This window comes from Abramis brama (genome assembly GCF_963993115.1).
Source record: "Abramis brama genome assembly, chromosome: 6".
Lineage (NCBI taxonomy): Eukaryota > Metazoa > Chordata > Actinopteri > Cypriniformes > Leuciscidae > Abramis > Abramis brama.
The window spans coordinates 36799140-36817382 of record NC_139968.1 but is presented as its reverse complement, the minus strand read 5'-3'; the positions used below and the strand labels follow the sequence as shown (position 1 = coordinate 36817382).

Below are 18243 nucleotides of genomic sequence, written 5' to 3'. Positions count from 1 at the left end.
TTGATACTATCAATTTATTTATTTATTTATTTTTCTTCACAATTTGTTTAGTAATTTGCACAGTTCAGCTGAAACCAGTCCATAGTAATCACACATGATCTCTGACTCAATAGAAATAGGAAATTTTGGTTCAGAATCGATTCATGGAATTTATGGAATCTAACCTGGAATAAAGTTGATACCAAAATTAATATAAGATGACGATGAGATGGTTGATTTTACTTGTTGCTAAAAACATAATAATTGCTGACAACTGTTTTTTTTTTTTTTTTTTACTTCCATTCAAATGTTAAGTTAGCTATACACTCGCCAGTCAGTGTAATGCGTATCAACAGTGAGGAAATCAAAACAGTGATACTGCGAAAAGACCCGTGCGGTGCAGGGTGTGATAAAGCCTCATGTGGAGAACAATCCAATGTCCAGCCCTGATTTACTTCTTTCAAACTTTTGCTCAATCTTTCAGTGAATTGTTAGTTCACAGAGAAAATTAAAATTCTATCATCATTTACTCTAGAGTTGTTTCAAACCTGTATGAGTTTCTTTCTTCTTCTGAACACAAAAGAAGATATTCTGTAGAATGTTAATGGACCCCATTGACGTCCATAGTAATTTGTTTTTCCTACTATTCCTACTATACGTATATACAGTCAACTGTTCGGTTACTGACATTCTTCAAAATATCTTATTTTGTGTCTAACAGAAGAAAGAAACTCATACAGGTTTGAAACAACTTGAGGGTGAGTAAATTATGACAAAATTAAAATTTTATGGGTGAACTATACATTTAACAATTATTCAGTGGCAGAGCCACACACACACACACACACACACACACACACACACACACACACACACACACACACATTGCACTTGCATGACATATTTCCTCTATTTGGCCCCAAGTGTTCAAGTTGGCGTGGAGACTGCAAGTGTGTGTTGAGCTTTTGATTACCCGATGAGACAAAATTGCAAGTGTTTACAGAGCTTTATTTTGATTGCATTATAAAATAAACTTCTAAATATCTGGTCAGTATAACAATTTGTTTTACTACAAAATTACAAGTAATATCTAATTAATTTAACTTACAGTGGAATGTTTTCCTTGACATCTCATGATTTCGTGGCACGCGATTTCCCGAATCTAATGCATGATGGGATACGCCTAGTATTCAAGATAGTGTGTGTTTAGTGTGCGTTCAGGGCACTACTCTTGGGCATTTTTTAGACATGGGACAGTCTTGCACACTTATTTTCTGACACGTACACACGCTCTCAAGTGGCCAACACCGCAAGTGTGGTCCACTTCCCCCCCCAACCCGTTACATCCTGCAGACATTACTGATCCTCCTGCTATTACACAGGAGGAGGGAAGAGGTCGTGAAATAAACACAAGTTTCAAAGCAGTTGTAAAATGTTCTTTGCATTCAGAAGAGGTCCAGATCAATTTCAGCTGATACTTCACTGAATGGCCAATTTTACATGTATTTTCAAAACACAAAATACTGTGTTTGTGTTTAATACAATTTTCCTAATAGTGTTTTGCATTTTATTTGTATCTGTTTAAACAGACTATTTTGTATTTTTTTTAAATACATTCTGATGTATTTGTGCCCATGTCTGCAAAGGTAGAGGGAAATCACAGCAATGATATAAAAGCTATTATTCATATTACCATAATTAGCTTAATACTATTAAGCTAATATTACATTTTACAGAGATTCAATTTTACAGAGATTACACAAATAAGGCATGCGTTTGTTGCATCTTGTCATTTTGTGCACTTTGAGAGGGCTGTTGGGATAAAGCTTGGAGAACTTCACATTTGACTCATTTTGTGGATAAAAACCCCCTGCATTTATAGCATTTAGGCAAGCCAAGTTTATTTATATTGCACATTTCACACACTATGGCAAGTGCTTTACATAGAAAATAATACAAATAATCAAAAAATAAAAGCAAGGAAAATTAAAACAGTGATCAGTTAAACAATTTAAAAACGACACTGTTACACTCTATGCAGTATTTTATTCTGAACAATGGGTTAGTCATAAAGAATTAAATAATATAATGTTCAAACATACAAAGAGTGCAATATTTCATAATTTTTCAGTCATAATGAGTGTAAATTTTTAGATGTTTTTAGTACTGGAAGTATTTTTCCTATAATTTTCCACATCTCAGTTTTAAGCCGTGAACCACACCACCCATGAACTGAATCACACTAATACAAACTTTGATTCAAAGCAAAAAACTTTATGCAAATTAGAAAAAAAGACAAAGATGTACTTCTTTTTTAGGAATTGAGAACAACGTTTGCCATGATTCTGATTTCCACCCTTTTATTCAGGATTATGGGTAGTGCAGTTATTTTCCTGGAATTTGGGTATTAAATATATTTTTTGTGGATTAAATACACAGTGCATGTCTGCAACAGAAGCATGATCTTCTAAGCTCACAGGTGATCGCTCTTGAAAGGTTTATCTGAACTTCCAGACACCGACTGCTGAGCTTTATGACATCAGGGCCCGGTTCCACAGACAGGGTTTAGATTAAACCAGGATTAGGCCTTAGTTCAATTAGGATATTTAAGTATCTTTTATAAAAGTAAAAACAGCGGAAAAAAAACATTACTGGTGTGCATCTTGAGACAAAACAATAGCACTGATATATTTCAAGATTTGTTAGTGCAAGTTAAAACAGCTCAAACATGCATTTAGTCTGGGACTAAACCAGGATAATAGTGCTGCAATACTAGTTTGAAAATATTCCAGTTCAAAGATCTATGTAATAGTGCAACAATTTCACAGAGATTACTGAAATAAGGCATGCCTTTGTCGCATCTTGTCATTTTGTGGACTTTGAGAGGGCTGTTTTGGATTAAGTTTGGAGACCATATGAAAGTGAAAGTTCAGAATAGTTCTTGCTGGGATTGTTCAGCCAGTCACCGCATTCATTAATCTGCATCAGTGAACTGAACTGAATATCAGAAAACATGTGTTGTATAGACCCTTTTACAGTTGGTAAACACGGTGACGTATTTGTGTGGACGGGGCTTAGCTGGAGGCAGAAAGATCCCTCTGGCCGCTTCACTAACGCTAGTTTGCAAGTTTTGTTAGCTGGCTTTTTAACAATGACTGGAGAAAATCCGATTTTGTCTTAATGTGCAAGGTCACTCACTGTCCAGGACCGCGATTGCTATTTGCATAAGTTAATTTTAACGGACGGAACCAGATGACCGTACACGCTCAGTCAATGGACGATCTGACAGGATTAACGTTAACGCTACCTCCGGTTGAGTGGCCTGACTTCTACACCTACCCGATAGAGAAACCGAGGGTAAAGAGAAACTGAGGGCATATTTAAATGCCTATAACTATGTGCTGAATGGTCATGTAAAGACTTGTGTGGTACGATCCGCAGTTCTGCCTAGCCAGCGCCAAGAAGACGACAATGTAAAGAGTGACACTACGGTGCAATTTTAATGATATGAATATTTTCTAGAAATAAAAATTCCAGATACAGCATACTCATTTTTCATCGATTCTTGCACCCAACAACACAACAAGATGACATTTAATAATAAAAATAATAATTTAAGCTCCTTATTATGTCGCCGAATCTGTGCTGGTTTGTATTGGCCGCCTCCAGTTTTCCTTTTGTTTTGCCTCCAGCTAGCGCCGTGACGTAACTGTGACGTCGGCGCAAAAGGGGTCTATACATTTAGCAATATGGCTCAATACAACAAGTACACTATATGTGACTTGAATACTAATAACAGAAAGAAAAAAGGTAAATTTTTAAACATTTAAGTCACCATGAAATCAAAATGGACATTTATAATTTCTTTGGAATATTGCAGTGATTTATCCATGTACATATTTTCTTTAATTTATGCACCCTCGTAATTTTAATCAAAATAACAACAAAAGGCACTTATTATAATAACTCTTTGAATAAAGCTGGCTGCTAAATGTACTTAGGTTTATAAGCTGTGGATATCACATAATTAAACCAAAGTTATTTTATTTACACTTAAGGGTTGAAAAAGCCCTGCGTAACTTTCTTCACACACAAAATCATGACACTTAGATCATAATATTACAAACTACGCAGTGAAAATGATCTATGCTAGTAACAGCTGATTTTACCATTTCCACTGGTAAAGGTACATTCTGAAATGTCTGCAAAGTATTTCAATATGTTACAGTTCAACAGTTGTAATATGCATTTTTGTTTAGCTATTTAATTAAAATGGAAATAACGTGGTAGCTATATGTCAATCCTGAGGGATCATTGTAGATCATGTGACCTTCATATTTCACCTGTAAGAAAATAATCAATCACAGAATGTAAAGAGAAATAAATGAACACTGTGATTTAAAATTTCAGATCTGTCATCTATCAGTGAATAGGATTATTTCAAATGTTTAAAGATGCTTTCGTCATCAGAGTGAAATCAGAGAAATGTGTAATCAAGAGTTTTCCACAATGAAAAGCTACAGTTATCTTACCTCCTGGCTGGAATTTATACAGAACCCCTCCTCACCGGCTGCTTCCCATATACTGATTTGAAAAATAAATCACACGAACAATTAAATGCTTATTTAGCAAAATAGAGATGTTTCCTCTTGCTAAAGTCTCTAGTCTCTTTCCATTTCTAGATGTAATCAAATATATTTTGTTAAAACTAGTAAATGTCTTTCTTTTATATTGCAGTATCTTATGGCACTTTTCCATTACCAGTACCAGCTCAACTCGACTCGGCTCGCTTTTCGCTCCGTTTTCCATTGCAGATAGTACCTCCACAATAGTACCTGGTCGTCATAGCGACGCCGCAGGAAACTGCCGTGACGTAATCTTCTACTTTTCTTATTATCAGAGTTGAAAACAGTTTTGCTGTTTGTTATTTTTGTGTAAACCATGTTACATTTTTAAATTATGTTTTGATAAATAGAAATTAATGCAAGTTAATGCATCCTTGCTGAATAAAGGTATTTAAAAAAAATCCTTTTTTGAATGGTTGAATATGTCATTATAAATAAGTATGTATTTAAGTATTTAAAATGCAGAAAAACGCAGTCAAGTATTTCTGATTGCACTCACAATGATATTCACTCTCGTAGGTGACGGGTACTCTCTGACCAATCAGCAGTCTGCCGTGTTTTCACGTCACATTTTAGTATCGCCTCAGCTCGCTCAGAACCTCGCCGGAGGTGATACGAAAAAAGTACCTGGAAGCAGGTACAGGTACAACTTTTACACAGTGGAAAACCAAACAGAGGCGAGTCGAGGCGAGCTGGTACTGTGTAGTGGAAAAGTGCCATTATTTTCCACAGCATCATACACATCTGTTCTCAAATAAGTTAATATCTGAATGAAGGTCAGTATTTCTGAGGCTGTTTTCACACCTGTAGATCGTTTGTTTTGTTCCGAAACACGGACTTCATTCGTTACAGTGTTGCATTTTACTCTTGGTTCGGTTCGCTTCCGCAAGGCAACATTTCAAAGTGTGCTGAAATGTGGTACAACTGTCTTTTATAGTTGTACAACTTTATTTGTAACAGTGTCAAGACACACACAAACACTAGGCCTATATGAATGTAGCCGTCATTCCTCCTGTTAAAATATATACTACATGTACTGTACATTTGTATTAATAGTGCAGCAAATTAAGGCGCTCCCTCTGGATCTGCAGCGCTGTCTAGAGATGAACTGTGTGAAGACTCACGCAAACACTATATGAATGTTATAAAGCAGTTAGAGCAGGAATCAAGGCTTCTTCAGGACAGCATTCTAGCACTGAGAAGCTCAATTACACAACATTTAAAGGTGAACAGGAGCTCTTTTAATTTTCAGCTGTGATAACTGATGTGCTCACTCACAGAATCAGACACTTCTGCTACTTATATGGCACAATTCCTGTTATGAATTATAATGCCATTTGGTTCGTTGGTCCATTTGGTCGGATTACTTTCACACCTCAAGCGAACCGCCCCACAGTCTCGGATCCGAGCGCAATTGCTGTGTTCACACATGCCTAAACGAACCGAACCAAGAGAGAAAGCACCAGGTCCCGAAACAAACGATCAGGCGTGAAAACACCCGTAGAAAATAGTAAGCATATTTGTAAAGCTTCTCTGTAAAGTGTAGTCAGGAAAATTAGAAAGTCAGTCAGAAAAACCATTAAATCAGTTTTTTTTATATATATATTTGTATTAATAGTGTTAATATTTTAATGGTTTCTGAATGGACAACAGGAATGAATCACAAACATCTCACAGTGTTCATCGTGACGAGAAGATCGGATACTTTGCTGAAAGCAAACACAAGAGTTCTGTTCACAAAAAGCTGTTCACATGGTCAATCTAGTTGCTAATGTGTGCCACTAACAAAACTCATATTTGATGTGCAGGACTACCTTTGAAAACTCTGAGAAATGCAGTCATGATTTTATACTCATGAGCGCTGACTGTATTAACCTGTATTTAACCAGATTAAAACCTTTTTCCTTTTACTGTTCTTAAACTGTGCAGTGTGCAGATGTTTATGTTGCATGAGCATGCAGATGTTTCATGCTGTATTTATAATTATACTATTAATATTTGTTTAATAATATTTATAATTAGTTAAACATCTAAGTTTCCTTTAAGTTAGCTTTGTGTAATACATGACTTACTGTTCAGGGCCCGGTTTCCCAAAGCGTTCTTATCTCTAAGTAGTTCTTAACCTAGTACTTAAGTTCTCTCTTAACCTTAATGCACGGTTCCCGACATGTTCGTACGCTAAGTATATCTTCTGTAAGTCACACTTTCGTAAGGTTGGTCCAGACCATTCGTAAGCTCTCTCTTAGCGTTGTTTGCAAGTCAAACTATGGTATGTTGACAATGTTGTGGCTCAACAATGATTTTATGCTATATATAATGATATATATACTAATAAAAAAAATGTCCGCAATGGATACAGGACTATTTATGAAGTTGACTTTATTTGTTATTAGAACTAAAATGGTGCTAATTAGCCTTGGCTATTTTCTAATGTCATTAAAGCATTAATGATTGTCAATCTATAATTGGCATTCACTTTTGATAATTATAATCTGGCAAACAATTTGCCTCTAATTGCTACACTACTACACTATAACACTACTACACTATAACACTACTACACTACTACACTATAACACTACTACACTATAACACTACTACACTACTACACTATAACACTACTACACTATAACACTACTACACTATAACACTACTACACTATAACACTACTACACTATAACACTACACTACACTATAACACTACACTACACTATAACACTACACTACACTATAACACTACACTACAACACTACACTACACTACAACACTACACTACACTACAACACTACACTACACTACATTACACCACACTACACTACACTACACCACATTACACTACACCACACTACATTACACTACACTACACTACACTACACCACATTACACCACACTACACTACACCACATTACACTACACTACACTACATTACACCACACCACACTACACTACACTACACTACACACTACACCACATTACACTACACTACACTACACTACACCAAATTACACTACACTACACTACATTACACTACACTACACTACACTACACCACACCACATTACACTACACTACACTACACTACACTACACTACACTACATTACACTATACTACACTACACTACACTACAAGTTAAAGAAAAACCTTTATCATATTCAATATCTGTAGAGAACAGGCCTCAAAACATAAGAATATCTGTGAGTGATCAGCCCTGTTAAATACCCTTATATGGGCAATGTATCCCCCAGGATACAGGCATTCAATGTCTGATAATCAAAGTTGTGAGAAGATTATTTAAAAAATATCCACAAGAACATGTAAAACTATCCTTAAAAAACTATTTTCTAAAACAAAATCACTCTAAAATATCATAATCGTGAAAAATATAAAAACACTTCCCTCATAGCCAGTGTCTTTGTCCACGTATGCTGCCATTTTGGATTTTGATACAAATATTTGGAATGTTGGCATAAAGTCACATGACCTGATTACATGACCCATCACCCCATCAGTGTTTCTCATCAACTGCAACCACAATGCCCCTCCCCCCATGGCCCTTCCCCCCACAGCCTGTTAAATGACTGTATCCCCCAAGATACAGAAACTCTTTAAGGGTTAATGTTGACAAAGGAGCGTACACGTTAGAATTTCTGCATCAAAAATTGACATATGCCCAAATGACCACGTCTCATAGCTGATTCATCTTCATTCATTTATAGGGCATTGAACGCAGGTCACATGGTTGTCAGAGGATTCCCTTTCCACTGCTTTGCCTCATGCATAGCTTTACGTCAAACACACAGATAATGTACATTACAAACTAATGTCTTTACGCAGCCTCTTCAAATGAGACTTTATATCTGAATGTGCACTTAGAATGACACTGTTTAATTTCCTTCTGGATAAATAAGGTATCTCATAGATAGAGCATAATTACATAATTTTTAGAAGTCGTTAAACCCATGTAAAGAAGCTGCACAAGTGGCACAACGGGATAAGGAGGGTGGATGATTAGCGAGGGATACCCGGTTCGTCTACCCGTCACAACATATTGTGTGAACATATTACTGACAATTTAACCATTTAATTAATAGGCTATATTTTACTGATAACTTACACTATGTTAAAATAAAAGTTACTGGAATAATTTGAGGAATGTTTCATTTGGATAGAACGTGTTGTCTTTCTTAACGCTGTAATGCACCGTGTGAAGTGTAAAATCGATTCCTGAGCAATCGATGCCAACTAATTCAGCACCTTCACTTGGGACAGCGCCTTTGTTAAGTTGAACTTAAGCGGCAGCGATTTAAGAAGCTTCCAAGAGACACTTCGGGGAACACACTTAAAAACATAAACTACTTTGGTAAGATATATCTTTCGAGTCTTCTTAGCAGGCTAAGAGTGAGCGTTATCGGGAAACCGGGCCCTGAATGATACACCGTTTGTTCTTTAGTCTAAAACTAAAAGCACAAGATCAGTGCTGAATTACATATTTCTGTATTAATGGTGTTTCTTTTGTAATGCTGTTTAATATTGAATATCTGTAATACCATCGTTATGATGAAGGCACGTCATATACAAACAGACACAAACAAGCTGCAGAGATCAAGCTCTATAATATCTGCAATAACTGTGTTTGAGTTTCACACACACAGATAGAGTTCACAGTAGGTCAGTATCTGCCATTCATCTGTTATTGTCAAGGTGAGATTAGTAGTTTTTGAAATATGATGTTGGCCAATGTTGACAAACAAACAAACAAACAAACACACCCCTTCTTCATTGCTCCGCCTCCAATCCTAACAGTCCTGATCCGAGTCGTTCTCGAACGCCGATCCCTCTACAAGCGAGTCGAGTGCACTAACTAGGGCTGCATGATTAATCACAATTTTCATTTAATCGCACTTAAACCGATTTGGCTTATCGTAATTTTGAAATTGCATAGGCTGCGATTATTTTTTTATGTGCAGCTTGTCACTGATGTACTTTTCTCTTTGGCTCTCAACGAAGGCGGTCGCATTTTCTTCCCTTCCTCTCCCTTATCTCCCCTGCTTTGCTCCTCTCGTCTCGTCTAGTCTACTGTCTTGTACTTTGAGAGACTCTCTCCGCACTGCTCTCCAAACTAAGAAATTATGGATTTGATCAACTGGTCTCTCAACGCAATTGACACCATCTTCTCGACGAGAAGCTTGGGTTCGGGGGAACCTGACTGCCCTGCCGGAACGTTCGCAGCTGGCTACACGATGGACGCGTGGGAGAGGTGGCGGGTCGTGTGTCTGGCGGCTCTTTCCGTGGAGGACATTGAAGATATCTACCTTTTCGGAACCATGATAACAGGTTTTCTGCTGTTTGGATTAGGCATTGCCCTGGTTTATCGAGGAATTAAGAAGACGGTGACAGCTGTCCAAAACCCCACAAGGCTGCCCGTCATGATTGAAGCAGTGGGCAGAGCTGTCAGCACTCAGACTGTGACTTTGGTGACTATGAACCAAAATATTGATAACATCTTGGAGAAGCTTACAGCTTTGCAAAGGCAAATGGATCGTTTCGGAGACCCAAATGGACCAGGAGCTGTTTAAATTGGAATGCGGCTACTCGTCCCAAGACCAAACAACCCCAATCTTATCTGCTTTCGGCCCCCCTCTACCAGCACTGGCCTTGGCCGAGGCTGCTGCTGCAACAACAACTCCCTCTGGAGAGAGCACTGCAGCGAGACGCTCTTGCCTTCCCTCCCCCACTCCCCACTGACACCTGCTGATTGTTGACTCTGTCTGGGACCTGATCAAGGTTGACTCCATGGCAACTGCTGTGTATCGCTATGACATCCTGCGGACTGAAGCACCTAGATTAGGATGTCAGGCGTAGCGACTCTCGAGGCCTACACATACACGGACTCTTACATATACACAGATATGCAATCACCCTCCCCCACCCCCCATCCCTCGCCTTCGACGCTTTGTACCCCCAGTCTGACAGGCGGGTCTGACCAGCGCCGAAAATGGCTGCAGGACCGGATGGCTGCTTGCCTGTGCTGGGTTACCTCCACCCCCCACTCCCCTCCCCTGTTGCAAGTCTTGTGTGTTCATGTTGTGTACTGATTATGTGCTAATGTTGCTGAGGTGTTTTTTTACTGTTCCCAAACTGTACTCCTTACAGGAGCATAGTCTGGGGGTTGCCTTTTTTTCCTCCTCACCTCTCCTCATGTTATGCTGTATTTTTTTCCTCAATGCTCTGTCTTCCTGTCCTGTCTTCCCCCTTGTCATATTGTATGTATGTTTGTATGGACAGGTTGATGGCGGAATTTCGCTGGTACCTGTGACTAGTGACCAATAAAGCTACTACTACTACTACTACTACTACTCTGTAAACGCTGCTCCATCTGAAAGCACTGCGAGTTTGAGTCACTTATAACATGCATTTGAAAAAACAACACGCGTCAAACATCTTTCCAAAACGAGAAGCATTTATGAACCTCTTGTCCAACAACAGACAACATTTAATAACATGCTTTTACTCCAAACTCACTTCATAATGACAGTTGCGCTCATACTTCTGTGAGATGATGTGGCTTCTTACACAGAATAAGGCAGTCGTGTGTTTATGAGTCATGTTTAATCAAAGCGTTTCAATCTTCTGTTTATTCAGCTACAGTGATGATGCCCATAGGGATTTCCTGGAATAATTTGTGTTATTGTACTTCTGCGGCGTGCCATATTCGGCGTGTATATGTGAGAGCTATGGAAGGCATTTTCTGCCAAATTTAAATAAATAAATTAAATGATTAAAATGAAAATTAAAACCAGATTAACGATTTCATTACAGAAAACTGTCCGCAAAATATGTGACAAAATTGAGAATGAAATTAAATTATTTTTTATTTTGTAGAAATTGTGTTATTAAGACTTTTGTACACCCAAATAGTTGAATTTCCAAAACAGCCTAATACATGAATGAACCTCATCGCACCTGAAGATGCCCGTGACTCAGGCCGAGGAACTGCAGTGCGCCGAGGGTTTGACGCATGCTGGTCAGGCTGGTTGTTTCCACGTTCTAATTCCACGTTTTGCTTCCCGCAAAAGCTCGCCATATCTCGTCATCTCGATTACAATATAATCACATTTAAATAATTTCGTTTCACACATTCAACTCATGCACACGGGACAGCGACGATTTCGCTTTACAGAAGGCGTGTCTCTAGCGCTGTTACTTGAATAAGCCACACCCACTCATTAACAAAGAATTTGCATGCAGATTGTCTTTGAAAATGAAACCTGTGAAATAAAAGAGGAATTAAAATGAAAACTAAAATTTACATTTGAATTTGAATTGTGTCACTATTATTGTGTGAGCGTTAATAAAGAGCTTTGTAAAAACTATATTTGTAGTTTCTTTTTCACTTTTGGCTTTTCATTTTAATATTGGCAGTCTTGCCTCGAGACTGTAGTGAAAATGAAATGTGAAATCACCAATTGCATTTTAATTTTCAATTTGACAGGGATGCTGCACTGTCACCGTGAAAATGAAATAATTTAATTTCATTCTCAATTTTGTCACATATTTTGCGTACAGTTTTCTGTAATGAAATCGTTAATCTGGTTATAATTTTCATTTTAATCATTTAATTTATTTATTTAAAGGGACATTTCACCCATTTGCATTAAGCTTTGTATTGTTAGAAAACCAGTCCTATAATGGTCGTGGATTTTTCCTTTATTTTTCCTTGAGATGGGAGAAATAAGAATTTAAGTGTTTCACTTCCTGCTTAAAAATCGTCATTTTGCGTCATTATAAGCAGGAAGTCACATTTCATTGAATAGTGTATGAGACTACAAACACTAGCTCCTCATTATTCCAGGGGGTGGGACCCACTCACCATACAGGCCTATTACAGATCAGTGGGTGGGACTAAACTTATAAACGCTTATGGAGTCAGATGGGAATTTACGAGAATGGCTGAAGGAACTACACATGATATGGAGGAAGAGGATTTTAAAAAGTCTGTTGCTCGAAACAGATGTTCGTGGCTATCTGTACGAGCCGCAATATAGTGAAGAGCAGCTGAGGCTGATGGAGGAACAGGAGGCGGCGGCTACAGCCGAAGCAGGAGACCTGCCTGTCGCGACCGAGGAGCCTGGGCTTAGAGTCCTGTGTGGGACGGGTGATCCGCAAATTTTGCTCAAACAGGTGAAAAATATCCAACTGTGTCGGATACGGGAGAAACACGGGTCTAAACACAGGTTTAAAACAATCACATGCAGGCGTAAAAATATGCATAATTTTAGGAACACATCTACAAATATATGCCTGTAGTTTAAGTTGAGAAATTTTTTTTTAAATCCACATCAGTTTATTTGTGCCGACGCGCCACGCCCTCCCAGAAATCTATAACATTACCTAGGCTACTTTCACCTTTAAAAATTCCTCATAACCGCACGTGCGATCTTGCAGTCGTCGAGATGGATGCTGGAAAAGAATAGCTAGTGGAGATTGTAAAGTTGTCGACAGTACGTCATCAAAAATCAAGTCCAGTGTGTGGGAGAAATTTGGAGTTATCTGAAGAAAATATTGTGAAAGGCTTTGCTGCAAACGTTTTCGTGTTGGATAGCCGCAAATGTGGAACTTCATCCCTGAGGAAGCACGCAGATAACTGTGGTAACAAAGCAGTTCTATCGAACAGTATTTTTCAAACTTAACACTGTTCAGTATGTGTGGTGCGCAGGGCGTGTTTGAACCCAAAATTGTCAGATGTAGACTAGACGAAATTGCGTGGCATAGTGTTGTAGTCGCGTCTGTTCATTGGTAAAATGTTATAAGGCTACTCAGTTTTGTGGTAACGTTAGCCATGTTCTTCATGTACTTGTCTTTTGACAGCTTAGGCTGAAGTTGTCCTTGTGTTAATTGTCGTCTAATAACTTCTGTATGACCTGGCAATAAACATTTTTGTAATTGTGTCTAATGTGATTGGCTAAACTGATTTTATTTCGGGTGCGGGTCGGGGGACTGAACATCCCGGTACTATGCAATAGTTCACCATTTCAAAATAAATAGTAACAAGGAATAATTCAATAATGAGTTCGCCAAACAACATTTTTTTTTATGTGAAATGAATTTCAAACTCAAGCGGTAGCTAGTCTAGTGCTTTCTCTGATAGGCGGATTTCTCATAGGCGGTGTTCTGGATTAATGGGAGTGGCTTGTGGAGCTGTGCAAATGTGTTGCATTGTGGGAGTTGTGGTTTTCCATACAAATGCGCCCTAAAGTTACTTTCTGTCATAACTCGGTCAAAAAGGCAACAAATTCGAAAATTTTAATACATTTCGACTACATATATGACCCACTTTCAATAAAGATCAATGTTCCTACGGGTGAAATGCTCCTTTAAATTGGGCAGAAAATGCCTTCCATAGAGAGCGCCCTCTGGTGTTTAGAAGTATACGTGGTCTGTGTGTGTGTGTACAGTACACAATAGTAATTACAAACAAGAGTTGGTTGTTAGTTGCCAACAGCTCCAGACACACAATGACACTCAATCTCAGTGTGACTCATGTGTGGAGCGAATCAAAGCAACATCTGTGTCTGTTTTCAGGCATTCCCGCTTCGCTCTCTCCAGCGCTGGACAGCTTTCCTAATATTAACATGGGTCCTAAAGCTCTTGCCCAGACATAACCCTTCATTTTCTAGCTTTTCTCTTTTATATTGTGTCTCATCTCTAATTCTGCAGTCTTTCTTCAAATCTCCCTCTTGATCGTTCTCTCTCCTCACTGCCATGGACTCCTAATGCTGATTGGCTAAACGTTTTTTATTGTGTCTGACCGACTAACATCCAAACAGCATATTTCAAAAACGACTTACCCCACCTTTAAAGGGAACCAGACTTTTATGTTTTCATATTATATGAATTGTGTGATACTTACCCTTGGGGGTACGTTTAAATCTTCTGTAAATCACACAAGCAGCTGCAGACACCAGAGCACCAACAACAAAACCAACAGCAACAGCAACAATCCATGTTGCATCATCTGAACCTGTAATGATATAGAGTGAATGTCATTAGTGTGATGTGTCTTATATATCAAACATTATAAACATCAGTGTAGATCTGATACTGTAATAATAAAGACAGTCATTAGTGTGATGTGTCTTATATATCAAACATTATAAACATCAGTGTAGATCTGATACTGTAATAATAAAGACAGTCATTAGTGTGAGTGTGTCTTATATATCAAACATTATAAACATCAGTGTAGATCTGATACTGTAATGATAAAGACAGTCATTAGTGTGAGTGTGTCTGATCTATAACACACACTATAAACATCAGCACTATATAACCTGAGTGTAGATCTGATACTGTAATGATAAAGACAGACATTAGTGTGAGTGTGTCTGATCTATAACACACACTATAAACATCAGCACTATATAACCTGAGTGTAGATCTGATACTGTAATGATAAAGACAGACATTAGTGTGAGTGTGTCTGATCTATAACACACACTATAAACATCAGCACTATATAACCTGAGTGTAGATCTGATACTGTAATGATAAAGACAGTCATTAGTGTGAGTGTGTCTGATCTATAACACACACTATAAACATCAGCACTATATAACCTGAGACAGATGGTTTACAAGGATAAAAAGCTTCATTAATAAATCATTAACAAACATTATATAATGCTTAACGGATCGTTAGTTAAAATATATTCAAACAGCTATGAGATAACATACTTGTTAATGTTTAAAGAAACGTATTAAAGATTTCATGATGATTAACATCATTATTATTCATCATTAAATATTAATATTTATCTTACACAAACACATCACTTCGCTTCAGAAGGCCTTTATTAACCCCCGGAGGTACTTGTGTTTTTTGGTTTGGCCTTTTCTCTCTCCTGAAGCTTATTAGTTTGGTCTTTTTATTGAGTTGCTGCTTAAATGAACAAATGGAGCATTTAAGAGGGAGGTGTGACTCTGGGAGACTCTGTTTAGTCTAGAAGTTAGAGGTTCTCTATTATATAAACCCCTCTTTTCTTACGTGCGTCCCTCAGGAAACTGGTGATTCGAAACAAATACCATTAAAATCCATTTGTATACTTCTTTTAGATTCGTTTCTACAATAAACCATAATGATGTGATAATTAGTGAAATGGATTTTACCAATAATTTAAATAAATATAAATTTTATTTAAATATGTTGTTGTAGTTGTTAGTAATAATATACTTTATTGAAATATCATTTTGCAGTGAACTCCTTAAAATCAATTTAAGATTGCACCTTTAGTGATTAAAATTGGTTTAATTTTAGTAAACATCATATTATAACACAAAAATGGTTCACACAATGCTGATGTAAATACATATTATATATATTATTTAATTAAAACACTTGATATACTCACGACAGACAGACAGATCGAATTTCCTGAATATGACGTGTCTGACACCGGTGATATCAAGATGATAGAGTCCAGCATGTTCAGTTCTGGTGTTTGTGATGGTCAGAGATCCAGTTTGATTGTCCAGCTTCAGTCTGTCTCTGAATCTCCCATCAAGAACATCATCATATGTGGAGGAGATTCCAGACGTTTTATTTATTTCTGCTAAGAGTTCATGTTCAAATCTCCATCGTACCAGATCATCTCTGTGTAATTCAGTAACACCAGCTTCTAGAATGACAGTGACTCCCTCCTTCACTGACACTCTGCTCAGTCTGTCTGTCTCACGATAAAACATACAAGAATAAAATTCATGAGAACGTTCACAGAGAACCATAATAATAAATTCTATACACATTTTATTTTGTTAACTTTGGTTATCAATGAATACTAAAGTAACAGTTTCAGATACAGATTTTTGTCTTGATGTTTTTGTGTAAACATCAGAGTATGTAAATTATTTACAGTGCTGATTTGAATACAACCATTATTACATTTAAATACTGAAGCGACTCACCGGTAATAGTCACATTGAATGCCTTGTGTATGGTGTATGTGCTCTTCTTGACATCAACTTCATAAAGTCCAGAGGTGTTGGATCTGATGTCACTGATAATGAGATTTCCAGTCTGATGATTCAGGTGCAGTCTGTGTCTGAATCTCCCATCAGGAGCATCATATGTAGAGAAGATGTGTTCATCTTTTTTGATTTTAGCAATACCATATTTCCCTCTAAACCTCCACAGTATCTCATCGTCTTCCAGTATTTCAGTATCAGCGTGCAGAGCAACAGAATCTCCCTCTGCCACTGACACAACCGTCACTCCATCAGACCTAGGATCATACACAGCTGAAGAACAAACCAGAAGAGTTTCTGTCAGTTATCACTTTTATAACTCTGTCGGTAAAGAGATTTACAGAATATCACTTGTGTAATAAACATCATGTGTGACTTTCTGCAGTTTAAATTTGATTAATTCATTTGATTAATTCAGTGATTTTTTTCTGTTTTTTGTTTGATCTGGTTCAAAGCAGATGGAGAAAGCACACACATACTACACACTTATGTTCATCAAGGCAGCATTTAATAATATTAAAGTTTAAATCTACAAACAAATTTAAAAAAAAACATTTTAAAAGCTAGAATTTCCATTATCCTCTGTGCTGGCAAAGCCCAGACCTTTTTTTGATATTTTGTTTTTACTTGCTTAAGTCTTAAATACACTTGTTAGTCAAACCTTACAAAATGAAAGCAAACTCAATGGAACTAGTTTGAGAAACAGACCCTCACTATGTTGACTACTGTATGAAACAACCTCAGCTGAATGTGTCATGAACCACCATTCTTCTTTGAATTTTCAGTCTACATTAGTGTCTTCTGTCTATCTGAACAAGTCATGCCGTCGTGTTTATGATCAGACGTATGGCTGTATCAGTATCCTTTTTTTGCACATGTATATTTCACTTGAAGATTGAGAAGATGATTAAATATGTGCTTCTTGTTCATGTTTAGAGCTCTGGAGTATATGAAATATGTCCTGGTAATTACTCATCCTCACATCATCCAAGATATTCATGTCTTTCTTTCTTCAGTCGAAAAGAAATTAAGGTTTTAGAGGAAAGCATTCCAGGATGTTTCTCCATATAGTGACTTCAATGCGGTCCAACGGGTTGGAGGTTCTAATTGCAGTTTAAGTGCAACTTCAAAGGCTCTACACAATCCCAGCCGAGGAATAAGGGTTTTATCTAGTGAAACGATCAGTCATTTAAAAAAATAAAAAAATTATAAACGTTTTAACCACAAATATATATATATATATATATATATATATATATATATATATATATATATATATATATATAAAAATTATTTTACATGTGCCCCATGTTGTCCTACAAACAATGTTCACATTGAAGGCTATGAAAACAAATATAGTGAATGTAACCATGTAGGACAGGCTCTAGTATATTATGTAAAAAAAATTGTTAAAATCACTTTATTCCGTTACAAACCTGATGCAGATTTGCGGTATTAACAGTGGATGCAACGTAATCTACTAGAATCAATCATTTCAGAGTAAATCAGATTAAATCCAAATGTAACAATTCATTAATAGACAGGTAAATGTATCATGACAATTACAGAATCAATTTAAAGATAATTCAAAATATCGAATACTCTGAAGTAAAGAGTAA

At 37.2% G+C, this 18243-nt stretch overlaps 1 protein-coding gene across 2 annotated transcripts in view; it reads right to left on the bottom strand.

Annotated features, from left to right (window-relative positions):
• Positions 1-862: 862 nt before the first annotated feature.
• The window catches only part of LOC311084846 (uncharacterized protein), a 114190-nt gene continuing 96809 nt past the window's right edge, over positions 863-18243 (bottom strand). Inside the window, exons 3-7 of one of the 2 annotated variants that reach the window (XM_084117127.1) lie at positions 16565-16897; positions 16012-16326; positions 14515-14625; positions 4512-4563; positions 863-4322 (exon numbers count right to left, since the gene is read on the bottom strand). In XM_084117127.1, coding sequence (XP_083973253.1) covers positions 4526-4563; positions 14515-14625; positions 16012-16326; positions 16565-16897 — 797 coding nt within the window. In that variant the 3' untranslated portion in view covers positions 863-4322; positions 4512-4525. The remainder of the gene's footprint in view (positions 4323-4511; positions 4564-14514; positions 14626-16011; positions 16327-16564; positions 16898-18243) is intronic. The other variant, XM_084117126.1, reaches the window with a different exon arrangement.